Source organism: Temnothorax longispinosus, chromosome 2 (genome assembly GCF_030848805.1).
Source record: "Temnothorax longispinosus isolate EJ_2023e chromosome 2, Tlon_JGU_v1, whole genome shotgun sequence".
In the NCBI taxonomy this organism is placed as follows: Eukaryota; Metazoa; Arthropoda; class Insecta; order Hymenoptera; family Formicidae; genus Temnothorax; species Temnothorax longispinosus.
In genome coordinates this window covers 17,703,254-17,730,462 of record NC_092359.1, presented here as the reverse complement: position 1 = coordinate 17,730,462, position 27,209 = coordinate 17,703,254, and the positions used below count along the sequence as shown (strand labels likewise).

Genomic DNA, 27,209 nt, shown 5'->3' with positions numbered 1-27,209 from the left:
TCGTATTCGTATTTTTTAATAATGGAACTAGATGGAAGACTCTGTTGTTCCTTTAATTATTTTATTGTGTAAATGACCAATACACAATTTTATCTTTTCTCTTGTATAAAAGAGAAGATAAAATTTTTTGATAAACTTAATATTGAAGTCTGAATTATAATACTATTTTCAGTACTACTGCGAGCATTGCTGGGCAACTATCCACTCCCGGCCAGGTCGGGAGTTCCACAAGCCGCTGGTGAAGGAGGGCGCGGATCGGCCTCGGGCCGTGCCTTTCCGCTGGTGTTAACCCCAGCTGCGTTGTCCCTAATTATCTCGCAGCCCTAGCTAATTAACTACCACCTCTATCAATATTCCCCACCCTCCCCTCACGTGCCCCAACCAACCCTCACTTCCCCCTGCCCCCCATATTACTTACTTACTTATCTACAACAAGAACACAGCCTCAAAACTGCTATTACTACTACTACCACCACTCGATCGTTACGTACTACCACTACTCTACTCTATTACCACTATTATTACTATTACTACTACTACCACAACTACTATTCTCTACTACAAATTATTACTACTACTACTACTACTACTCCACTGCTACTACTTCAAGTTATACCGGTTATACTGGAGGAAGAAACCAGCCGCTATTGCCCGCCAGTCGATGCAGGCTCTCGGCGTCGTTCCGATCTTCGACCTCGCCATCCGTAACGACTTGTACTAACGGCCGCCGGTATCATCGTCGAGCCAAAACTGTGCCGATCCAGATAACTTTGCCGAAAACCGGAAACAGATCTCTCGCCGACGAAGGCGCCAGAAAATAGCAAAGAAGAGGGGACGATCGGATCCACGCCGAGGCGATATCATCGAGCCGGAAGAAGAAGAAAACGAAGAAAGACACATGCCGAGACACAGGATTCAAAAGAGAAAACGGACACGGATTCTCAGTATATCGATTACTCGTACACGTATAATCCTATCTGTCTGCGCTGTAAAATGCACCGGTTCTGTCCGAAAGATCGAGTATTGTTAGTTACCGCGAGTCTCGAAGCCGAGCAAGCGAGGGAGGGGCTGCTGCCGCCGTTGCCGCCGCCGCCGCCCTCGCGTTACGTACCCCGCGCCGATTGCCGGCACCGATCCTTCTCGAGCGTTTACCGGATCCGCCTCGCGCTTGCGTCTCGATCCGCCGCGGATCGCCCCTTCCGAGTTCGACTGCCGCGTGAACCGAGAGAACGAGGGAGTTTCTCCCCCCGTGCCCGTCCACCCCGGTCGAGCGGGATTTTGATTTTACGATGCGCGACCCGGGTGGACGCAAAGCGGGCGAAGTGACTTCTCGACGAACGGGGGCTCGTATTTTCCCGCCGACGCCGTTTGTACGAAAGCCGGACGAAAACCCGCGCTCCGAGCAAAGTAGTGATTTCCGCGCGACGAATGTTCGTAAAGAAACGCGAGTACCTGATCATCCGACGCGAGAGTGTGTCGCTAGAATGAGCGAATGGGATTGGAAGAGAATGCGAGTCAGAGAGAGAGATGGAAAGAATGAGGGGGTGACAGTGAGAGCAACAAGGTCGGAAAAGACGCGTAGGTGATGAGGACCGGTGGGAAACCCGAACGAGAGTGATAGGGAGAGGATAGTGACGAATCGTTCGCATTGGATGTTTAATCAATAATGAAAAAAAGCCACGCTTCAACCCGCTGTGTAGGTAATTCTCTGTATCACAAACGCAGAACACTCCACACATACACAAAACGTACACACATACACGGTTTCCTAGTTATTAAGAACTTATTAAAGATATGTTACATAGGTGCGTTTCTCACGCCGAATAACGCGCCGCGCGCGCCGTAGGGTGGCACTTGAGAAAATGATTTTTTACTAATTAACTTATTCAAATGAAAAGGAAATAAGGAAATAACGTAGAAAGAAATACGAACGAGAAAGAAACAATGGGGAAACCGAGAGTTTAGCGAGAAGAGGTGTCACCCGGGCGACGAAGGGATAAACGGAAACCGCGATAGTTCAGTTCTCCAAGCGCGAGCGAGCGAACGGCTGTATACGGCACCGTGGCGGTGTGCTCCAGATTGTCCGATTCTTTCCCAAAAACCGAAAACGAAGGGATCGCGAAGCCGAGCCGCGTGTATCGTCCGCCCGCGAAGGGGGAAGAGAGCCCGCTACTCGCTCGCGGGGAACGCGAGGGTCGAGGGTGTTCGCCACCGCTGTCGCTCACGAATTTTACACCCCGACTTTACTACTATGTGCAATATAAACGGTCACTCTCTCCGTAGTCGGCGTATTTTCGAAAACGTTCTCGCGCAACGAACGGCGTACTTACCTCGCGGATCCTCTCTCGCGGCGAAGCGATCTCGCGCTCGACTTCGCGGAGGGTAAGAGAAAAAGTGACGCGCGTGCGAAGCGGGACGCAAGGGGCAGGGGGGTGTCGTTTCTCGAAACCAAAGTAGCGATAGAAACCGTGACTCGCGGAATACCGAAGCATCGTTATAAATAGAAATGATCGTATCTAATTACTCTCTTCATACGTCCGATAGATGATTTGTAAGTGTGTGGCGACGCGTCTTGAGGGGGTCGCGTTTCGCCGCGGAACACTACTATAGATTCGTACATTATATATATATATATATATATATATATATATATATATATATATATATATATATACATATATATATATATATATACATACATACATATAGAGAATGCCGCATATTGTCCGCTCCTGTACATACATACCGATCCCTCTTCTCTAACCGATTAATCGATTAACTGGCGTTTATTAATCGCGACCGCGAGTGTGCACGTTTTTTTCTTAATCCCTTCAAAACGAAACGGTCTTCTTCGCTGGGTGTATATAATCAAACGCAATCGCCGTAGTTCAAATAAAAGGGGAAAAAAGGAAAAGGAGGAGGAAGGAGAAAAGAGCTCACTTTTCGCCGAAACGCGCAGGATTTCTATTCTCGAAGGGTTCAGTATAGAGAGTCTTGGTTTGGCAGATCGCAGGACCTCCGTAAATTTTAAGCGTGACGCTTCCTACCGCGCGCCCTTTTAGCGAATCCGGCGGCGATCCCGGCGAGATTTAATCGACGACTTTTTGACGCGTTTTACCGGAAGCAACTTCCCGTACCGTCATTCGTCTCTCACTCGAGAATATCCCTCGGTACATTATAACATAGGATACTTTTGATAACTAACCCACAGTAGTAGAGGAAGCGGGCTTAGCGCTAATACCGGACGTTCGTCACCTCCCGGTGACCCTTTTGTTATGCAAAAAAGGCGTGTCTCTTCACAATACTTCCGACAATAGCCGGGTCGTTCCTTCGCGAAACGGCCGAGAGGTCGTGGGGCTGGGAAGCGTCGCGCTCGGAATTAATATGCAACGTTGTGTGTTCCGCTTCGTAGATGACAAAAAAAAGCCACATTCTGTACGTAGCAGCAGCAGCAGGAATCGGTAAACGTAGTTTAAACCTCGCATGGCGAGTCTCTCTCGCGATACTCTTCTTCTGCACACACGTATCGGACTTTGTACAATCCGCGACACAACAAACACACGTATACACACACAGCATACAGGCGATTACGCGACCGACGATTCGCGATACATATATTTGCGTACAGATCTAATGAAGAAACAAAAGGAAATAATCCTCACACACATCTATATATACACATATATATTTATTTTTTTGGTACTCCTTTTTGTATATATCATATATATATATATATGATGTATCTTGTCTCGCCGCGTGTAGAGATGGTAGGCGGCGTTTATTAGAGCACTGCAGGGAGGGAATCCGTTATTATTAGACGGGTGCTGTCTGATGGAAGACGCAGTAAAGAATGGCGGCCACGTTCAACGACGACCCTCCGTCCCTTCGTCTGAGACACACCGTTCGGCCCGCGAAGACACGCGTGCGTTCGATGCGGACGAGAGTCGCGTGTGTGGTGTGGTGAAGGGGGAAAAGAATATTAATAAATCCAATATAATAGAACGGGGGAAGAAGAACCTTTTCGTCGCCGGCCCTCTTTGACTCGCGCGCGCTCTCGATTAAGGGTTGGAGTACGATTGGATCCGAATCTGATCAAAACGTGGGCGAAATTTTAGATAAAATAGGAGACAAATAAGACCTGGGAATGTGGAAAGGACCTCGAGTCGCCGCCTGCGCGACCAAAGGCTTTTGGGGCGGAGAAGGAGGTGGGCAAACCCTAGTATATAATTATACACATAAATTAGTTAGTAGAGCGAGTATGTTGAATTTCTATCCATTGCTATCTCTCGCAATATTCTAAATAGAAACGATCGATTTTTTACTTACCGCATTTAACGGAAGCCCGGAACCGTTTCGATCGAGAGGAAAGGATCGGCGGGAGAAAAAAAAACAGAGACCACACGTGAATGAAACAAACTTAGAGGAGAGGCGCGAGAAAGGGGGTGGGACATGACGAGAGAGAGGAGTGCAAGCATTAGTTAGTGCAATTTTACATACGAGTCACCGTTCTTGTAAATCAAGCGAGAGCGAGAGGAAGAGAGAGAGAGAGAGAGAGAGAGAGAGAAAGAAAGAGCGAGAGTGAGAGTGAAAGAGAGAAAGAAAGAGAGAAAGTGAAATATATCGTGGCACACGCGGGCAGTAAATAAATTAAAACGCGGGCCGCGATCGGGCATATCCGTGTTGTTATCGCGGACAAATTTATATATATATATATATGTATATTAATATAAATTAAAACGCCGGCGTGCTCGCGCGCGTGGCCGTGCGCGTGTAGAAATCACGCGTGTGTGCGCGCGAGGCCGGCTCATATATTAGGCGAAAATTTTTGTCAAATCACACACTTCGCGAGCACGGAACACGGTCGTCAAACAGGCACTCGTGTGCGCGGCCACATACTCGCATATACACACGTACATAAACACACACACACGCACATGCTCCACTAATCGATCGATATAATTGTGTAGCAAAACTTACCTAGGTACCAATTCACCTAAATCAATTGATAACTAAAAATATATATTGATATATACATATTATATATATAAATATATATTATATATATATATAGAGAGAGAGACACAAAGAGTAGCGTCGTGTTCCAATACTTGAACGAGCGAGTACTTGGACAAGGACCGAGACCGATTTTTCTAGACAAATTTTTCTATAATGTTCAAAAAACGGATAAAAACGTGCGAAAAAAAAAGATAGGCGAGTGAGAGGAAGGAGGACAGGACGTGTCGTCCCCGTCACGCAGAACGTCACTTCGGAACCTGTTTCGGGAGCGCGAGCGCATACGCGAAAGTACATTCTGGCTAATACACAAAACACACACACGGGGTATGCAATTAGTGTACAATTAAAAATCGCAAAAACCTAGCTGCGAATACACAATTTCTCTCTAACACACACACACACAATCTCCAAAGTAAAAATCGTAAATCGAGTATACGATCTTTTTCATGTCGACACAAGTAAACAAGGAAACCGTAAAGTAATTCTTACGAGCACACGATTTTTTTCGACTCTCACGAACACGTCTTATCAAACGCGTATAACGTGATACTACGCAGTCGTGTCTCTTTGGATATGGGTGTCTAGCTAAATGTTCAATCTCACTGTGTGTGACTCGGGTCGTTTCGCGGGTTTCGATCTCCCCAATCCCCGATTGATATTTCCCCCATCCCCCGACCCGGCATCGTGTACCTCTTTGTGCGAAACACTTATTTTTGTGCTAGCGATTTATAAGGCGCAACGAAGGGGGAAAGAAGCGTTAAGTATATTTCGTGTAGAAGCGCGTTCAGGCTCGCCGTTAGTTTAGATTCTCGAAAATCGACCGAAACGCCTCGCCCTGGCCGACGTGAGAGCGATATTACGATCACGATGACAATATGCCCTGAATTTTTACGACGTAACAAATAGTAATCCGACCTAATCATCAGCTTCCCGAATTTCGACAAGGGAGATCATTATATATCTATAATCATCAACAAACGATCGTTTTCGCGTTGGCCGTGCACGATTTGTTTCAACGACGTCCGATTCCCGTGAATCTTTTATTCCGAGCCGCCACCGAATAAACTTTTTAGAAATTGAAGGGTTTGAAACTCAAGGTATCTCGTGTGTTATACCCTTCAATTCGCGTCTCTATGGCGGCCAGATTGAGTTGGATCGATCCCTGAGTACCACACGTCCAATCTCGCCCGATACCTCCGACTTCGTTTACACGTTTGGATTTAAAAGGGAAGAGAAAAAATCGGAGAGCGCGAAAAACCGCGACCCACACATTTTTGTGTGGACGGAGGCGGGATATCTCGTCGGGATGAAGTAGTTGGGCGGGAACGGTTTGATAATCGCGAGATCCCGAGGAGATACACCTCGTGCGAGTATCGCGGAACGTGCCGGAAACGTGAACATTCTGTACTGTGCGTACGATCGCACGACGCGAACATATCACTTTGCTGATCGGATAACGATCGGTCGAAACTGGACGAAGGTATACAGTCGCGGGACTGGGACACCCTCCGACTCTTCTAGTTGTCGCGAAGTTGCTGCACATTGTGCATCTTTGCAGAATCAGTTCGTAAATCACTTTTGCTTGCTATTGACACAAATAACGTACGTTCTTGTAAAATTTACACGGGACGCGTGTCTCGATATTGTTTCTTCGCTAGTTTGAATCTGTTTTATCCGAGTTTGAATGAATTGATAAATCGTTACATTTTATAATATTTAACGGAAAATATCACTAGCTGGTGTTTGACTGTAGTTATATATTTTTAAAAAATTTTTATTTGGTTATTAAGCAATTTTAATCTTTTAAACACATACCTTTTCTTAAAAGCGCTGTAATTTGCTGTAGTTACAATCGCGTCGACTAGAAAATTATAGGATAACTTTGAAAACACAATTTATGGAGGCAGTAGTAAGTTAGACTTTTGAGAAAGCACGTCAATGCGCTTTATATTTCACTATTTCTGAATTGAAAAATTAATTGTGACTTTATAACGTCTTTCTTTCCGCTGCAAAAGCAACTTCCCAAGATTTCCTGGAACTGGAATTTTGATCGTCGTAGATTCTAAGAAATGAAAGAACTCCAATTTTTTGAGCTTTCGGATCTCGATGGTGCGCGGCGAGGAAAAGAGGCGAGTTGAAAAGGAAGAAAGAATAATATATAGAGCCGCGAAAACGCATGTATATGCACATACGGCATGCACACATCCATACACGTATACACACAACACAGACACTATCAAACGTCTCTGTAAGCGTGGCGCGCAATGAATAGTGAAACGAAGTAATCGCAAAACGACATCCGCAGTACGGAGTTAACGTTTGAGGTACGCCAGTAACAAAAAAAAAATAACAACAAAATAATAATAATATGTTAGGTGTGATTCTTCACCTCCTTTGTAATATGTGTGATAAAGCATAATATATAATAATATAATGACAATTATATAGATATATATTATATATATAAAGTACTAATATATAATTGATAATAACGATTAAAATATCTAATATATTGTGACAGACTTTGAAGGAAAGAAGAAAAGGAAAAAAGAAACGGGATGCAATTGGAATTAGGTAAATATTGCACGACACGACAGTAAAAAGCGAGAGAAAAGACGGAGATAAGCCGCGTGAGGATATAAAGTGGATTAAGAAACGGGAAAAGTACACGCGATTAATTATCTAGACACGTGGCGCACATGTGGGGTTGCGAAGAAGGGCGATTAGATGAATATCGGTTCGCTCATGCTCAAGCGGACCTACTGTCGTTCGGGTAATGCGCGTATAATTAAAGACAAACGCAAGATGAGAGAGAAAGAAGGAGAGAAGAGTAAAAGAGAGAAAGGAAGAAAAACATACTGATTTAAAAAAAACGTGAAAGGGAACGAGTAACAATGGTAGTCATTTACGATAGATTTGTATTTTTCAGTGTTGAAAAGTTTTTTATACCGCTGTTATATTCTTGTCTAAATATCTTAGTTCAGAGAAGTTGCGCGAATGCGTGTTTGTAGGAACATTTCTGCGTATCTGCATGCGCGAGTGCGTGTTTGTATGTGTGTTTGTATGTGAGCGAGGTGGTGCGTGCGAGAGAAAGAAAGAGAGGCACATGGGACGCGAGAGATAGGAATGACTTGGCGAGAGGTGATTTATTTCCCTCATCGTCGATACGATGATCGTGCGATCAGAGAATCGACGAAAGAGAGAGAGAGCGAACAACGGAAAATGCGTGAGTTTCCCGTCGAAATGATACATAACGCAAGGACTCGTGCCGTCTAATTTCGAAATTAATTACGAAGAAAAAATATGATTTTACGATTTGTGTATATAAAAAATTTGCATAATTTCCACAATTGTGTATAAAAAATTGGCATGATTCCTCGCGTAGGAGGGCCTTTCTCGAGATGCGTCTTCTCGCGAGCTTTTCTTTGTGCGCGAGAGAGAGCGAATCTTGAGGCGAGAGGACCGATAGAGTAATCGTGAGATCGAAATCTCGCGCGCGCGCGAGAAGGAGAGCGAAAGAGGGAGAAGCGAGAGATATGTGCGCGTTACGTAAGTAGGATTCCTAATGTCGCGCGAATTATCATGCGAGAGAGAGAGAGAGAGAAAGAGAGAGAGAGAGCTGCAGAACCGCGTACACCTCTTGCTCATCCTCTGATGTACCGTTTTCCGAGTACGATTTAATTAATTAATTAATTTTTATTTTTTTAAATAAAGTTATTATTCTTATATTTTACGAAGCTATATAGATAAATTTTATAGTGTTTTGTAAATAAGAGAGCGATCATCACACAGATCATTTTGCTCTTTATTCTTTCTTTTTACATACATACACACACGCACACACACACGTACACACACGTATACATGTATGATTAAGTCCGAAACAAATAGTATAACAGAATTGTTTCTAGCGATAAGCGTAAAGAGATCAATAGCTTTTTATAAAATCTACTTTATAAATATCGACAGCCATATGAAAGAATCCATTCATTTTATGATGGCTACCGATTATATCATCGGGATATCATTGCAGAATTTTAATTACTTCGTACACGTATGCGCGTGTGTGGTTCGATATACAACAAGCGTTTGTCTCGCCTTTTGAGAATTTGATGAGAGATTGATCTCTGTACGAGATTTAGATTAATTGCCCCGGATTCTCGAAAAGGTGGATTTAAAAATCGCTGTTATACTGAAATCTTCGCATACATGTAAAACACGCATACACAAAAGCATCACACAATCGGTCGGCGCCGACGTGGGAGGCGACGGGCGACACGTGGGTCCCATCGCGCGCGTCGCGACGACGTGAAATGAATTTTGTAAATTTTCTAATAAAACGTATATCGCCCGTCGGCGCTTCCACACGAGCGCGCGCAAAACCGCGTAAGACCGGTTCAACGAGATTTCAGTTTTCTTTCCTATATTTTTTGCTGTTTTTTTTTTTCCTATTTTACGAATTTATATTTTTACGTTTTACGGAATCGTCGTCGACGAGAGAGAAAGCGCATCACCGCGACGACAATGACCGATTTTTTCACTGTTAGTCCGAGATATTCCGCAACGATATTGCTACGATTTACTGCGATCTATCACTACAATTAAGATTACCTATTCGTATCTATTATCATTGCTATATATATTATCATTATCATCGCCACTATTGTTACTACGATAGAGTCATTATTTTAGACATTTCTACGTACCAAAGAAACAATCGGAATACATACACACATACAACACACATATACACATTCTCACGCACATACGCGCAACTCAAGGCGGGAGAACAGTCAGCGGATTCGAAGGAATTCTCGGGACCTCATCGAGAAAGATTCTCCTCTCGATTCCGTCACCTCGACCGATCGGCCGGTTTCTATTTCGTTGCCCCGAGCGACGAAATATCCCGAAGCGTGAGATATCTCGTGATTCAATCCGGCAAGTGGTAAACAACGCGCGAGCGTCGATCGCGCGACACGGACCTAGCTGAAACGAATGGAAGGTATCCTAATTATCTGAACGATATTTCGATAGAGTCGCGCGGACAGACGACACGGTCGAGGAAATTAGGTACGTTCATTCATGGATTCGTAAGATCTGTCTTTGACAGTAATTTCATGCTGCAAAAGAGGATTCTCGACCCCCTTGTTGCATCTGTACTCTTTGAGATTCTCTGAAGGATGTGGCATATGTGGAGCCAAAGCATCTCGAAGCTTTTGGATACTCTTCGCGAGTCTTTTGGATCCCTGCGTTGTTCCGGCATCTTGATAGCAAAATGAAATTTCTTCTTGTTCTTCTTTCTTTTCGCATTAGTCGATTGTAGTACATATTGAGTGCGAGGCGAAAGGTTCGCCTTTGTGTTCGCGGCTTAGCCGATCGTCCCCGCGCGCCCGCGCTTATTGTTAGTATAATTCGAATTAAAATATGTAGATGTGCGTAAAATATATAATATATATATATGAGAGAAAGAAAGAGAGAGAGTGTGTGTTTTGTGTGTGCATGCGTGTGTGTATGTGTGAACGAACGGTAAGCTTAAATATATTAAATGGCAAATCTTAGAGCGTGAAGATAACGCGATAAGAGTACGCTAATAAGCAAGCAGCTGGGCGCAGTGCAATGAATTGTGTTAAACGGAGACGAGACGAGGGGAGGAGCCGAAGTGCACCGCACATGCGACAAGGGTACGACACGTGTCCCCCCCCCTGGTTTTTCTCTTTTTTTTTCTTTTTCTCGAGGGCGATTCACCGGAAGTGGATGTGGCCCGACATTAGGCATGGGCGCGGGAAGGGGAGCGGAAAGCGAAATTGACGAGCGTCCAGTGTCCCCAGAGGCGAGCAAAACGAGAGAAAGAGAAAGAGAGGGAGACGAGAGAGCGCGCGTTCGGAAAGAGAGAAATCGAAGAAGATCGGTCGGGATTGTTTCTCGGGGGGCCGGAGGATATTAGGGCGGAAGTGAAGACGAGAGACTGTCTGACGACCTCCCCCCACGCATCCCATCCCCGTATATTAGCGATTCGCTGTCCCTTTCTAGATGATATAGTCCTCTCTCTTATATCTGTAGCATATACACACATACACATGCATGTACACACGGCACACACATGTACACGCACACGGATGGAAAAGGTGAGAATTGAGTTGATCGGGCGCGCGCGAGCGCCCGAATAGTCGAATTACCACGAGGAAAAAGTAAAAAAATTGCAGATAGTCCCTCTTAGGTGCGAAAGTAGCGTGTTTTTAAATACTATCTCAAATTTCTACGAAACCTCGATTAGCGAATCCTGTACCTGCAATTAACTAGGAAAAAAAAATGATTCCCGCGACGTGGGCGGTTTTCTTTTTTTTATATATAATATATATATAGAATTGCCGCGTCGAGAAGAGGGAGAGCGAGCGTTTCGCCACCGTGTATTTCGTCAAGTATTTGTAGAATCAGCTTATTGTTACTAATCTTTAATATATATATTTAAGATATATATATATATATATATATATAAATATTATATATATATAGATATTGTCCTAAGCGTGTAATTGTGAATACGAATTTCTATGATCTTGTAATATATAAATTATATATACATATATGCATTATATGAAAGAAATCGGAGGTGTAACTTTTGCGTACCGAGTTATCACCGAATCTTAAGGCATTGACCCGCAGCAGCAAATAGATTAATTTTTGGAAAGGAAAAGAGAGAAAAAGAGAAAGCATGCGCGTGTGTATGTGTGTTTTTTTTTCTCGGCCGTGCATGAGCCGTCAGGCTCGCTAATAAAATGTCTATTAATCTTCCGCGCGTAACGCAATATGCGTGCCTACGTTTTGCCCACCTCTGGGTAATCTGGCTATAATCTGTCCCACGTGAACGCGATTTATCCGCGATGTCTCTTCTTTCGCATATTTCGGACAAATTGATTCAACTCGAGGAAGTGAGAATCAAGCAAGCAAATTACTCGCTCTTCTATAGTTTTCATTAGAGAAAGAAACTTGCTCGAAAGGCAAATATTGTTCTATATCCTTCCCTAATAACTTTAATTTGAGCATGACAGAAATTCGCTATATTACAATAATCTAGATAAATTGCTGCGATGGGCGTATCTTCAATTTTCTGTAACGAAAAACTCTTTCTCGCATTTTGCGTGCTCAATCTCGTCCCCTGATTTTTACATGTTTCTTGAGGATGGGAAGCATGTCTAAACGGATATTGCGCGAGAACTAAAGGTTAAATATCTAAGAAAATAAACTCTTGCAATTAGTTGAACGTCACGGAGATATATCTCAAATCTTTAAGAAGAAATAAAGGGGCGATATTTTCCCAGAGCATTAAACATATAAAATAGCGTTTCAAAATTAAGAAAAATAATTAAATGTGAAGAGAAAATAAGCTATTAGTTACGTTTTTCACGAGATATTTTAAATCTTTAAAAAGAATAGACACGATATTTTCTCAAAAAATAAAAAAAAAGAGAAAGCATTTAAGATTTTAAACCTCGGCTCTCGGTAAGGAGAGCGCGTATCCTCCAATGTCGAGATTCGATGGAGATAGTGAAATTACCGCAACAGGATCACGTCGGAGGGACGATGATCCTGCGGATATAGCGAATGACAAAATGATTATATCTTTTAGGGAGGGGCGTGTAGGCCGCCGCGCGGGTGTTTTCCAGCGCGATTTCAGACTAATCTCGACTTCGGTTCAGCGAGATAAAAATCGCCTTTATCGTCGACCGATCGAAACGCATGTACGATAACACGGCGGCGAAATTTGTATATTCGCGCGTATCGCACACCCACAGACACATTCCCGACACATTCACGAAACACGTGCGCCATACATAACACACAAGCACACGGCACCCTCACGTGTCACAGTATACATTTGAGTGACATGATAACGATTAGCGTAGCAGGCTGTTCCTTTTCTTTCTTTCTTCTTTCTTATTTTTTTTTAAATGTATGTAACGTTTTTCAGGGGGAGTTTAGAAACTTTGTGATTACGCGTGTTATAGAACGCGAGATGTGACAGGGGGAGCAAAGTAGGGTGACGCGCGGGAGATGAATGCGACGGGATGAAAGGGCTTCAAGAGAGAGAGAGAAAGAAAGAGAGAGAGAATAGATAGAAGAAATGTTTGTGTGTGTGTGTTCGCGCGAGATGCCGATTTATTGATTGTTCTTAGCAGCTAGCGTGTAGCGTGTCGATATTCGATATAGGGATACTAAACGATAAATCACACGAGAGCGCGCCCGCGGTCTTGCAGCGGAAAAGGAAGAGGAACGAAAGCCGGATGAATAAATAAGAGAAGAAAAAAAAGAAAGGACGAAGAGATACACGCGGCGCGCGATCGTTGCTAGCCAATTTGCTCCAACCAGTCCTTTTTTTGTACCAGTTCTTTTTTCTAAATAATCTCTTTATATTGTAATGTGTATTCTATATATGCTTAGAAACGAAGAGAACTTTTGTATTTAAACACGCGAACGCTCGACGCGCGCGTCCATCACGAGACACACGAGTTTTAAAAGAGAAAAAAAAAGTAGTAGCGAATTTTTTACGACCGCCGAGAGACGATCGCCGAGATTCGTCGGGTCGATTTGATGATCCTACAATTAGCTCATGAACGTAGGGCGTCCCTTCGACGCTACAATCGCGAGGGACTCCAATAATAATAATAACAATAATTATTATTATAATTACGATTAAGAATAATGATCACAGACACACGCATTCTTGCGGACGGGATGTTCGGACAGACGAGGACAGGTTTTCGCTCGAAGCGACGGTTCCGCCGCTTCGCGAAGCGGCGCCGATCTTCGCTCCATCGTAGTCATCGATCGATCGGGACTGATCGCGCCGCGAGAAAACGACGGCGATCCTCCGTTGGACCGTTTACCGAGTAACATTTATGAATCGACGGATCGCTCGTTTGACGAACGACGCGCGATACTTACGGCTGTGAAACGCGACAGACGTAATCCAAAACGGTGTTCGGCGTACATTCGAGACTCGAACGGCACGAAAATGTCGAGACATCCCTCGACGGATGTTTAAAAGAGATCGGGACGTTTTTTTTTTATATATATATTCACCGACGTGCGGACGTTCGCGAACGCTCTGCTCTCCGAGAGTAACGTAAGTCTGGGGTGTACGTCAGACAAGGAGAAGGACACACGTATATTAGCCATCAGCGAGCGCATTTTCGAAGCTCGGAAATCGAGCTGTTGTTCTCAGCCAGTTATAGAACTATCATAATTTCGTGTCGCGAGAATCGCACCCAATATGTGATGGAGAAAGAGCGAATCCCGCTCGCACCACATTTACGAAACATTTCTAAGTATATATATATTATCCTCGATTCCCGTGGAATCGGAATTTTGGTGATCAATCGGGAATAACGGATTAACGATGCTTTGATTACCGTTCGGCTCCTTTTCGCAAAAAGCTCGATTCGCGTAGAAATCGCGCCGTTGTTTCGCGCCGCTCTCGACACCTTTCACAGCTCATCGACATTTCTCGAGAGACGACGAGAGCAAAAAGGGCGAGGGGATGGGATATGTGCGGATCGAGGGGAACAAACGAAGCAGCCTTTTCCGTGAATTAGATATTTTTTTATACGACCGGTCGTACGTCTTTTGCGAGAGAACGCTCGCTACGCGTGATTTCTCGATGCTGTATTTCGCGGGAGAAGGGGGGGGAATGCGGAAAACGAGACAGAGGGGAAGGAACCGGATGTGACGGAAGGCGGAAGGACGATGAAAATGGGTGCGCGTGCATGGATATCGAGTGCGAGGCCGCGTGAGCCGAATTCGTGAGGGTGATAAACGCGTTAATCTAGGATGATGATTTTTTACCTTTTTCTAAAATATGTCAATCGACTTAAGATGTTAGTAGTACATGTTGATGTTCGATATATTCGCGGATTTTTCGGAAAACGAGCGTGCGTCTGGCAGAATAAGGAAATTTTCACAAGCGTGCCTGGTGGGCGTGAGTGCATTCGCTCGAGAGAAGCAGAGAGTGTGCGGGATAGCGAGACTGAGGCGAGAGAGAGAGAGAGAGAGAGAGAGAGAGAGAGAGAGAGAGAGAGAGAGAACGCGTGCAGCGGGAACGAGAGTGAGTGCGAGAAGCGATTCTCAATTAGTCGTTCTCAATTAGTGCACACATTAGCGCATGTCACGGATATCTAACTCGAGAGAATAATGGGGTGGGACAAGGATAATTAAACGTGTTTAGTTAGCGGATCTTCTAGCTTCGATCGTGGCGAGAACGCGCTCTAAATCTTCCGGATCTCATTTTTCTACGAAGCGATACAATTTCGGTTCTCTTCGTGTTCTCTGTTTCTGTGTTCACGTTCGCGATCGCGAACTTTCTTGTCCCGCGAAACCTGCAGTCGCCGAAGATGCGCGACCTCGGGACGCGCGATTGTATAAAAGACGCGTCGATCGCGCGATCGAATGTAGCGACTTAAAATATATTAGGGAACTATGTTTCTCGCGTACGAAACGAAAAAAAATATATATATCTCGCTGATAGATCCTTTTTAAGACCTCCACCTTTTAGCATTTTACACTGTCGCATGTCTTTGTAATTAAAACTGTAGCAAAACTCATCGTCGACTGAAACATATATTATGGATACCCGTAGGCTCGATGGATTATATGGTCGCGTGCGTGGAGAAAATAAATTATTTTTTGCATTTTATTTTTAAAAATCTCTGCATACGTGTCGTCACACATATGCAGCCGAAACTGTTATTTTTGATAATTGTGTCGATCTAAACGATTATCTACTTTTCTGATTAACCATCAGTACTCTCTTTATTAATTTATAATAAAAAAAAATATCTCAAAAATTAAAACACACAATATTGTACAATAATAAATTGTTTGAGAAATTTTTCAATCTGTCCGTCGCCATCTGGTCGTTTATCCTTGCATGTCGACGCGCGAACCATTGTCTTTATTTTTATTAATTAACAAGTATTTTTTTAGTGATTTTTTTAAGTAATTTTATATATAAGGCAGTTTTTAGTGATTTAATATATAAACGGAATACTACAAATTAACAATTATATATTTTATAATGATATCTATTTTTTTAATTAATAAATACCTTATTAATTTAATACATAAAACGCGGAATGTGTATACTGTAAAAAAAAATTTAACAGTTATATTTTATAAAAATATTTTATAATGTAAATTTTTTATTTGCGAACCGTACGTTATACCGAGAGCTCGTGATACGGAGATAAGATGCATCGTGTGTCGTGCGGCTATGTAATTTTCGAGCTCCCGTCACTGTGAGAACCAGTAGCGCAGTATTATTTACTCGTAGAGAGAGAGAGAGGGGGGAAGAAGACGACCGTCTGTTCGCATTTACCCTTCGACCGGCGGGATCGTGCAATTTGCGCGAGATCACCGGCGAGAGAGATCACTCGCGTTCGATTACGCGATGCGCCCCCCCCCCCCCCCCGCGTCGTCGTCGATCGTCGGACGAGATTCGTCGCGTTCATCAATCCTCACCGCATTGTCGATCGCATTCTCCGATCGCTCCTGTCGACTATGCTCAATTTATCCGTTAACTTTTAACGGGCGAGCTTTCGCTGAGACTGGTCGTTGGCACGGAACACGGAAGAAGGAGTCGGAAGAGGGAGAATGCAATATATAAGAGGGGTCAAGGGGTTGCATTTTCGAGCGACGGGCGTTCCGATATTTTTTTTTTTTACACACAGTCGGATCACGAAGGACGAAGGAGACGAGTCTCACGTGTCGCTTCTATAGCTGCTCCTCACTCTTCTTCCTTCCCTTCGAAAACGGTCGCCCGAGTCTCGTTCAGAGGAAGCCGATAGGAAATGAAAATAGAAAACGAATAAAAAAAAGATGAAAGAGAGAGAGAGGGGAAACTCAAAGTATCCTACGAGAGCCACCGCACCAGGCCAACGAACCGAGGAACCCACGCAATATGTTATCTCTATCCGGAGTCGACGGAACCTTCGTAAATGTAAAACATAGCCGTGATCGATCGATAATCGTAGCTTAATTAGCGCGTAACACATAATAGAGTTTATTTTTTGGTCGCAGAATATTGTTATAAATATATTTAGCCGAGAGAGCGAGGGACGTTCGGTGTGTATGTGTGTATGTGTGTGTGTGACGTATGCCTGGGTGTGTTGTCGCGCGTACGTGTATGCGAGAGAAAGGGGGGCGAGAAAGGTATCCCCAAAGGGGCGCGAGCGTCTAGAGCGTAGAACTATATACGGAGGTACGTCCCCGGGATAGGTGCGAAAGTAACGCGCAATGATACTGTGCAATGCGTACGTGTGTGCACGTGTTCGCCGCTGCGATTTAATTGCGTGTAAATGTCGAGAAATGCGTGTGCGCGGCTCCGTGTGCGAGAAATGTGGAGTCGCTGCGACGACCCACCCCCGCGAGGGGGTACAGCTTCTCGTACTTACCCGGCGAACGCCGACGCTCAAGTCGATCCAGGATGAAAATTGCCATCGAGACTAAACAGTCCTTTTTTTTAACAGCTTGAGCGTTCGCCGAGTTTTACACGAGACGCGATATATCGACTCCGAAAATTCCTCCACTGTCAATTCAGACGGGGGGATAATCGGAACCGATAGAATTCGACCGCCCGGAATTCTTCTCCGGCGTTTTCGAGCGTGCGTATTTAACGAACGTTCGTTTTTAACGAGGGGTCGCGATAACGGCTCCACATCCGATGATCATGCACGCCGTTGTGGCGACAGCCGATGAACTCCACCGATCCCGAGAGTCCACGCACGTTTAGCGCTATAACAATAAACGCGATCTCTGTCCCGCGGCTCACGTACGCGCAATCTCCAACTTTTCTCGTTTCTCGTTTTCTCTCTTCTTGTTTTTATTAGATAAATAAAATCCGAAGCGCGAAGTATCTGATGGCGTTAAACGGGCGAGGACTCCCTACGAACGCGAGCCCGTTGATCTGGAATCGCGCGGTGAATATATATTGTGGCATTAATAACGTTAAGGTATATCGGGCATATATGCGAGAGGGAGGGCCGTGATGCGTGCGGTTTCGCGTAGGATAAGTTTTTCCTGCTGCAGCAATCAAGGGTGAATATTTTTACCGAGAATTTCAACGTGATTGCTCGCGAGGTTATCGAGTCGGGTTGCCCGTCGATCTTTTCTCTCGCGGCCGCTCGCCGCGAGAGAGCACCGTTAGATCTTTATTAATTTTTGGAATTATATATGCGTAATTTTACCGGATCGGATATATATATTATATATATACAACGCGTAAACGATTATCCAGAGTTCGAATTTTCAAGTTCTTTTCTGCTCTTCCTTAACTGCAGCTGCCGCACGTGACCACGGTGCGAATGCAGCGGGGCAGAAATCGTCTTTGCGCTGACATAGTATATTATAAATGTGTATGTACATATAAATGTATAGACCTACGACGAGAGGCAGCACGCGTGAGAGGGAGAGTGTGTGCGAGAGCGACTAGAAAGGAAAACGCGATTAACGGACGAACGGAAGAGAGAACACTGTTGTCAAGTGCGTTGACGCGGGACGGGCCGTTGACGCGTTGATGTCTCGTTAACGACAGATTCTTTCTGGGAAGTGAATCAGGCTGCTCGGCCAGCCTTCAAAAAACTTGAAAATTATATTTATCCCTTGAAAGCGTTATCGCCAGCGTTAATCTTTTCAGCCTCACCTGTTAACGCTATACGTTAACACAATGTGGCCGGTTAGACGATTTATTATTATCGTGTTGTTGGAAATCTGATTTTTGTGTTTAGAGCGTGAGGCTGCACCTGGTCGTTAACTGAATAGCCGGCGATAACGGGACGTCCCGCGTACGCATGTACGTACGTAGGCAACGACATTGATATTTATTAATTATTGGCGCGCGCGCGCGCGATATCCCGTCGGAATAATTTTCTGCGGGGGGAAAAAACAGATCCTCCTCTTCGGAAAATTGTTCGCGACGACGCGTTCCGACTCATCTCGTTGGAACGATTTTATCAGTAGAGTCGTACTTTCATGCTCGTTTCTCGGTCACACTTACACACGTACACTCACACATAGACACACACGTACATATTATTATAATTACCCAAAAGTAACTTGTACTATGTAACTATTACTATTTTTATGAATTTTTGTACATTTTTCTAATTATTTTGTATAATAATCGTTAGCGGAAAGAGAGAAAATGGTAGAGTCTGACACCCACCTCCCCAAAAAAGTGTTCAAAGCGGAGAAAAGGAGCTACATCGACGACGAAGAGAAACATAGAGGAGAGAAAAAGAAACATAGAGGAGAGAAATTTCGGTGTGAGCGTGCTTATTACGCGAATCTTGTGCAAACGTATGCGCGCGATCGTATGTGTGCGAATTTGCGAGTGTGTGTGAGAGAAAAATAACAGAGCAAAAGCGAAAGGGAGAACGTGAGAGAGAGAAAGGAAGGAAAAATGACGAGGGATGCGAAATAGATGACGAAAAAGAAGTTCGCGTACGGTGTGCGTGTGCAAAATTTTGCGAAAGTAGAGAAAATGAAAAAGAGAGGTAGAAAGAAGAGAAAAGAAGAAGAAGCCACGACTGTCGACAATGTAGTCCACCGTTTGTCTGTGTAATCTTGTCTTAATCTGTCTCCTTGTCTGTCTGTCTGTCTGTCTGTCGGTCGGTCTGTCCGTGCTGTGTTTCACAGGGGGGGAGAATCCGTTGAGATCTCATACGACGCGATGATGATGACAACGACGACGACGACGACGACAATGATTTTTATGTTTTGTATTAAAAGAAAAACGCGCGACGAAACCCGCTAAAGATATATATATGTGTATATTTATATAAATAAATATATATATATACATAAATATATATCGTAGGAAAGAGGAAGAGAGAGAGAGAGAGAGAGAGAGAGAGAGAGAGAGAGAGAGAGAGGGAGGAAGGAATAAGGGGAAAGAAAAGAGAGAATACTGACCGAAAGGAAAGGGAGATAGAGAGAGAAAGGGTATAGAGTATTCGGGAAAGTATAATAAAAAAAATAACGACTAAATGATGTTCAAAACGACGATAAAACAAAAGAAGAAAGGAGATGGGAAACGGTAGAGGTGGAGAGGATTTAAATAATTCCGCAGGCTCTCCACAGGCAGACGCCGCGAATAGGCGAAAATGTATGAAAAGAGAAAAAAAAAGATCTACTTCGTATTTGACGACGTGTTTGTTATAATTATAAGAGTCACCTTTTCTTTTCTTTTCTCGAAATGAAATGCTATAAAATAGATCAATTCTTTCATGGATATATCACGGTGTCCTGTTTGCTTTCGCCCGATCCCGAACGCGACTTCAAATCCGGCGGCGAGAGATGTAAATTCTCGGTTCACACAATCGTGTGCGTGCAATCGAGCGAAGGGCTCGGAGCGATAAGATGTAACTCTCGCGAGTTCGCGTATGTCAAAACGGACGAATCATAAAGTCGTCATTTCGTAATTACAGTCACGAAGATTTAGTGTCGATTTAACGAAGATTTATCGCTCCGAACCGTTTCGAGCTCTCACCTCCCATCCTCGATTCCTCGACGAACGCTCCCGCAAGGAAAAAAAAAGAAAAAAAAGACGCAGAGAAACGAGAGATATATATGTATATATTTTACGACGTCTCGAGTATATAGAATCAGCGAGCCAAAAGGCACAATCGCCACCCCCTCGTCTCCTTTGCCCCTCCCCGTCGCATCCCGCGCGCGCGATATATATAGTTCATAATATATTATTCTTCTACTCTTACTACTTGATATTTATATGTGCAACTTTTCGATTTTGTTCGTTTCCACCCTTTTTAGTACTTTAATAAATGAGTTTGTTAAAAATAACCCGATGCTTCATTTACGTTACTGTTCGTACCGTTTTCTTCTTTCTTTTGCTTTCGATAGTGAGCGTTACGTTAAATCGTTCAAATCGCAAAGTCTTTCTAATTTAATGAATTTTAAGTTTCCGTTGAAATTCATATTGATTTAGCAAATCGTTCCCACGGGAACAAAGTAATCTCGTACGTAGGAATGATCTTCAGAAATTAGAAATGGAACGAAACAAAAAAAGGCAAGTAAATCTATACTATCTACTTATACTTTATCTAAAAATCGTAAAAAATCATCATATGTATGTATGTACAGTTTTATCATAAGATGCATTTAAATAATGAATCGTTGCCATTGATACATTGGGAATTCAAAGGTTTTTGTCTCATGATGCCGACTGATACGAATAAATTGTAACACGATTTATTGATGCTTCAGGTTGTAAACCATTTTGTTCTTGTATAATTTCCTTATTAAAGATTTAATATTTAAACTTATAATTTATTTTGGTATTATATTATATATTATATAGTTGGCCGGAATTCGTATTACGCCGGATGCAGAAAATCCAATTTGTAGAGTTCCATTGCGAACCGACATTTATCAACTGGCTGCTCGAGCAAATATATTAAACGTACCAGGTTCGGCTGTAGAAGCTTGACAATATCATATTAGTGTTAAAGAAGTGTGTCCATACACCACTACTTGGAAGAATTATCAGCTAAGCATTAATAAGGTTTACCATCAAAACTGTATTGTTTTTTCCATAATTCTTAATGGGGTATTCTAGTGTAAAATGCGCTTTTTTCGGAATTTTTTTACAAGAAACCAGTGAAAATGGTTAATATCAGCTTTTTATGTATATATTTTATTATCTTTAGAGAACATAAAAAATATTTTTTGAAGCTGAATTAATGAATATAAATATTAATTAAACCCTATCAAATACATGGCAAAAAAACGGTGCCCATGAATGCACCCATTCTGGTAGTCTGAAATAAAAAATTCAAAAAGATTTTTAATTATTATGAGTTTGTCTAAAGCAGGAACTAGAATGGAATAAAAAAATAGACAATTGAGTGTCACGTATAATTGAAAGGAGATTATTTTCTTAAAGGAAAAATATAGCTATACATATACAGATACGATACGTTTAAAGCGGGGAGCAAACACTTTTGCATAACGCATAATGCGTAAGCATAAGGAAATTGATTGGTCTATTTTCTTATGCACATGTGTATGGACCAATCAATTTTCTTATGCTTACGCATTATGCGTTATACAGGCTGGGTTCCACTTATCGCTCACAATGCTCGCGAGCATCATTTCGTCCTTGTTTAACATTTGACAAACAACAAGGATGAAATGATTCCACGAGCGTTGCGAGCGATAAGTGGAACGCACCCACAGAAGTGTGTGCTCCCCGCTTAAATCTGACAATTCCTCTTCGGTCGAAAATTATGCGTATAAAGCGGGACTAATATAAATAAATGAGTTTAAAGTACTGCAAACAATATTTTATCTTTTATCATACAATAAGGAATATATTATGCTATATTTTATAAAAATCTTGATAAAAATAGTTCAAATTATAAAAATAATATACTTTGTTTTTATGTTGAAAGCCCAATAGTGATTTTCTTCACGGAGCGAAAGAGTATATATACGTGAACTATAAACTATATGAATCTTTATAAATAATGAAAACGTACAATACTTTTAGTCTGAGCCGCGCAAGGAGCTTCTAACAGATTGCGATTTTCTTTAATTAATAAGTTCAATACTTTTATAAACAAAATATATTTTATCTTTATATCTTTTTTGTGTATATGTATCGATTTTTGATCATTTAAATTTTTGTTCTCAAAATAACAGTGTCGGTAAGGTAGCTGATTACTTTATCTGTAATTATCGACATTGTTTGTAATTACCGACGTCGATCGTCGGTACTTTGCAAAACCGCTAAAATTTAAACTCCCATAATATAAAATAAATAAAAAATAATATTAAAAAAAATATAATAAACTAAAAATGGCACTTCTTGTAAAAGAATTTCTAAAGAATTTTAAGTCCACGGGTGCGAAAATTTGAGTTCTCAAATACATATCATCAGAGATAAATATTAATATATGTAGATAAACCAAATAACATTATTTTACCATCTCGAAAAGTCGCTATATAGTTTCTACGTCCACGTCCACGATGAAATAGATATGATGGCGCTGCGAATCAGCATAATTTCAGAATGTTTCAGAAATCAGTATTCAGTTTCAGTATTCAGTTATTCAGTAGATCGTAGATCACTGGCATGACTCGACTGCTTTCAGTCTTCCCTAGTACTACTTAGATATATAGATGAAAATTATCTTCGACTCGGCGTTAACCGATGCATTTGTGTGCGGGACAACCGGTTCACGACGAACTCATAGGCGGACTGACCGATGGCGATGACGTTGATTCTGTGCAAACCACCAAGACTTTCCCTCGTCTGACAGGCTGAGACCGCCGAGATAAACTGCACGAACTGCATGCTCTGTAACATATGCCGTAATAAAAGTAATTGCTTAACAGTCCGATTACGTCTGAGCGTGACTGCGCACATTTTGTCGGGAATCAGATAGTAGAAAAGGAGAAGACTCCTTCCCAGGTACGTAGAATTGTTTGTCTAGAAATAGAACAGTCTCTTATTCAGTCTTTAGTCTTATTTTGTCAAATAAAACACAAGAAAATTACGTGCGTGGTGCTCTTACACGTCATACAAGAATGAAAGTAATTCTTTGTTACACACCTGTAATCTTGCGATACCTGTTACGAAGTTATCTATTGTAACAGTTGTCATCTTAATCGATTTTGTCTGAAAATATTGCCTTTAAAAGTGGTTTATTACAATCCTTTACTTAAATGCTTTTATATCGAACAGAACTAAGAGTTTTAATATCTTCTAATTTTTTTCTGATATTTGCTCCAATAGATGGAGTATTTAATTTTATTCTAGCATAAACATATGCTGAACCAGCTAAACTAATTATGGCATATGTCTTACAATTTTTGTTGCAGTGAACTGAATAACTGACAGCCAACGCTGCAAATTGTTATTGGTACCTCGATTCTTTCATTTGCCAATAAATAAGGAACAGAAATGGCTCTACCGCTTACGAGCGATTATTTGGAAACCTATTCCGGCAGAGACAAGATGTTGAGAACTCTCTCTTATACTGCAAAGCTACTCACCGTATGTACATCGTCCAAGAATACCGAGAAGAAGCTCAAGACCTTTGGGAGCCAGATGAGCGAGTGCAGAGTGATGTTGCGTTTGCTAGATGACCTTCCGACGCTTCACTGCGTGATGACATACGGATGGGGGAAGCAGGTATTCCTATTAGTTTAACATAAATTAATTATGTCGCAGTTTAAAATTAAAATAGAACGTTACCGCTGAAATTTCTGACCAGTTCTACCCGAAGAATATTATATAACGTATTGCCTTATTTTTCTAGAGCCATTTAAATTTCATATGTAATCTAATAATAGGAACCTGACTGGTTGATTAGATGGAGCCAAGTGATACAAAATGTAGTAGACGTTATTTATTCTCCCATAGAGACCATTGCTTGGGCTGGCCAGCATAATATAGTGTCGATCAATAATGACAAATGGGATCTTGCTACAACTTGGTTTTGGATAGTTTCTCTACACCTGTCCTTACTGAAGTAAGCGAAAATAGCGTTTTACAGTCTTGTAAATATTTCTATAACTGTTGAGGAGTGCATTATTTTGTGTCAAAAAACAACGTCTCATAAATAATTAATATCCTATTGTAAACTTGTTTAAAAAAAAAAACGTAAAATATTCAATCATTATTTCAGATCGCTGAGACTATTACGAAAGCTTCAAAAATACAAAATAGAATTGGAAAGAAGTGATCCTAGTAAGCGGTAAGTATCTTATTATCACAGTTTTCATGATAATTTTAAATATTATTTTTAATGTTACTATCTCAAAAGAAAGAACAAGTGAAAACAAGTAAGAACAGTAAGAACAAGCTTAACACATTTGTTTCTTTCTGTTCGAATATAGAACCGTGTTGAAAGGCCTCAACGAGCAACGGCAAAATGCGCTATTGACATGCACGCGCACTGTGCTGGATATTTCTTATGCGATCAGTTATTTACCTCCGGGAGTACTTTGGGGAGGCCGTTTAAAAACGTGGCACGTTGGAGCACTTGGTACAATATCGTCGTTAATTGGGCTTTATCAAGCTCTTAGCCGGCAAATAAAAAGTTAAAAATATTTCTAATGATTATCGGAGAAAGGTCTTATCGTTAAAGTGTGGGTGATTGTGTGTGTATATATATATTATCTTCATAATAATTGTCTTGCAAATTTCTGAAAGCCTCTGCGGCTTCTTGCAGACTTTTTAAGATGTGCTTCCACTGGCGCGCTTATTCCTTGTAATTGCTTACCTAAACTTTTACCAGATTCAGATCCTAAATCTAGAATATAGAATATATCTTCTATTAATTTGCTATTTTATTTTTTGTTACGATTTATAAAAAATAATTACGATCATTGCTCATGAATATTGTATATATGTAATATTGTATATAATGTATTGTATATATTATGGATAACTGCGTTGTACATGCATTGGCAATATTAAATAAAAAAATGTTACAGAAGAAAAATATATCGAGATATGTATTTTTTAATAGTTTTGATGATCTCTCAAGATGATAATTGTTCACTAACGCAAGTTGGACAGTTCGCACTTTTAATTTTTTTCATATCGCGTCCCGAAATAAAAAGAAATTTCCTGTTTACGAGTACATTAATACATGCATGTCTGTAAAAAGATGTTTTATTAGTTCCAGTAACGTGTACATAACAGAAGTTCAATGGGACGGCAAAGGAATTTCATCATTATTACCGTACTTATCTAATAATAAATTATTCTATTTTTGTTAAAAACCGTTTGTATAAATAAAGGCCATTGTTGAACTTTTTTTTAAAAAGCCTTATCATAAGGCTTTTATTAAATAACGCTGTAAGAGTGCACAGCTGCCAGTGATAAATTGCATCACAGAAAAAAGTAAAACTTTGTAATTATAACACTTAAAACAATGATTAATTAGTTTTAAACTAATTTAAATTCAACTTTTTCGTAAATATCGTATGTACGATAATATCACGACCGGAAACATTTAGGGTTAAATACGAACCACGAATGAGATTTAAAAATTGGATATAAGTATCTTATATTATATTCAGATGAAGCTTTGTTAACTGTTTTCGAATTATCTGCTTTACGCATGGTACAGTGTCGTAAAACTTGTTATTTTATACGTTGTGTACACAACCATTGTAATGTTAACTCTTGAACATTATTAATAAAAGCTAAAATATATAGGAGAGGCACTTCTCATTTGAACTTAAACTGAAATACTTTGGACTGATCCATGATGCGATCTAGCGTCACACCATGGTTTACTAATCGAAGCTCAGTTACATCAATATTGAACGGCTCTCTCTCTCTCGATTTTATTTAGTTTATTCAAGAAGAATACCTTTTAATAAGTATCTAATTGAATAAACTATATATATATTCCAATCCGATCAATGGAGTGAAACTCTTGGCCTAATCTCGTTAAAAGCTTAACATTATATGCGCACACTGTAAGTTATTATACATAGCTTAAAAAATAATTTATATTTGCCATGTAAACAAATCTATGAGGGTTACGTTAAAAGGCACGACTTATTGAAAATCTTTTCAAACAGCATGCTGTAGTAGTGTAGACAATTAAAATTTCTCTCCGATAAAATTGCATATCGAATGTGGAATCGATAATACTGCTGTTGTATAGAGTAATTTGTAGATTAAAGGTGTCTTTGAAATATATCTGAAGCGCTTTGAGTATATACGTATATATAATATTTGTATCGATGTATTTTGTAAAGCACTTTTCTTCAATAATTGCTTATATATGTAGCAACCACATTATCATTTGTGAAGTATAGACAGTGATATATATTTATATATAACGGGATATATAATAGAAATCATCCACAAATATTTTTCAGAGAATATTAACTTCATGTCTCTAACTGCGAATGTAAGTTCATTATCATCATTCGAATAGACAGTTTTGAATTCTTTTAGCGATGCATTGTCATATATTGTGCACTTGCAGGCTGAATATATCGCTTTTACTTCTATCGACATTACTTTTTCTTAACAACCTAGTGTTTCACCGTCATTCACCGCTAAAATGAATATGCGCATAATAAAACTCAAGACTAGATATCATTGTAACGTAAAAATAAACAAATTAATGCACAAGAATGCGAAACATGAG

At 41.2% G+C, this 27,209-nt stretch overlaps 2 protein-coding genes across 2 annotated transcripts in view; both read left to right on the top strand.

Moving 5' to 3' along the window:
- Positions 1-20,868, top strand: part of Orb2 (cytoplasmic polyadenylation element-binding protein orb2) — a 141,426-nt gene extending 120,558 nt beyond the window's left edge. Inside the window, exon 8 of the mRNA XM_071769614.1 lies at positions 173-20,868. Coding sequence (XP_071625715.1) covers positions 173-289 — 117 coding nt within the window. The 3' untranslated portion in view covers positions 290-20,868. The remainder of the gene's footprint in view (positions 1-172) is intronic.
- Positions 20,869-23,068: 2,200 nt separating this feature from the next.
- Positions 23,069-26,046, top strand: Pex11c (Peroxin 11c). Its single transcript, XM_071769630.1, has 5 exons — positions 23,069-23,500; positions 23,911-24,223; positions 24,385-24,563; positions 24,720-24,788; positions 24,931-26,046. The coding sequence occupies exons 2-5, from the start codon at positions 23,993-23,995 to the stop codon at positions 25,136-25,138; spliced, it is 687 nt and encodes a 228-aa protein (XP_071625731.1). The 5' UTR covers positions 23,069-23,500; positions 23,911-23,992; the 3' UTR covers positions 25,139-26,046.
- Positions 26,047-27,209: the final 1,163 nt, after the last annotated feature.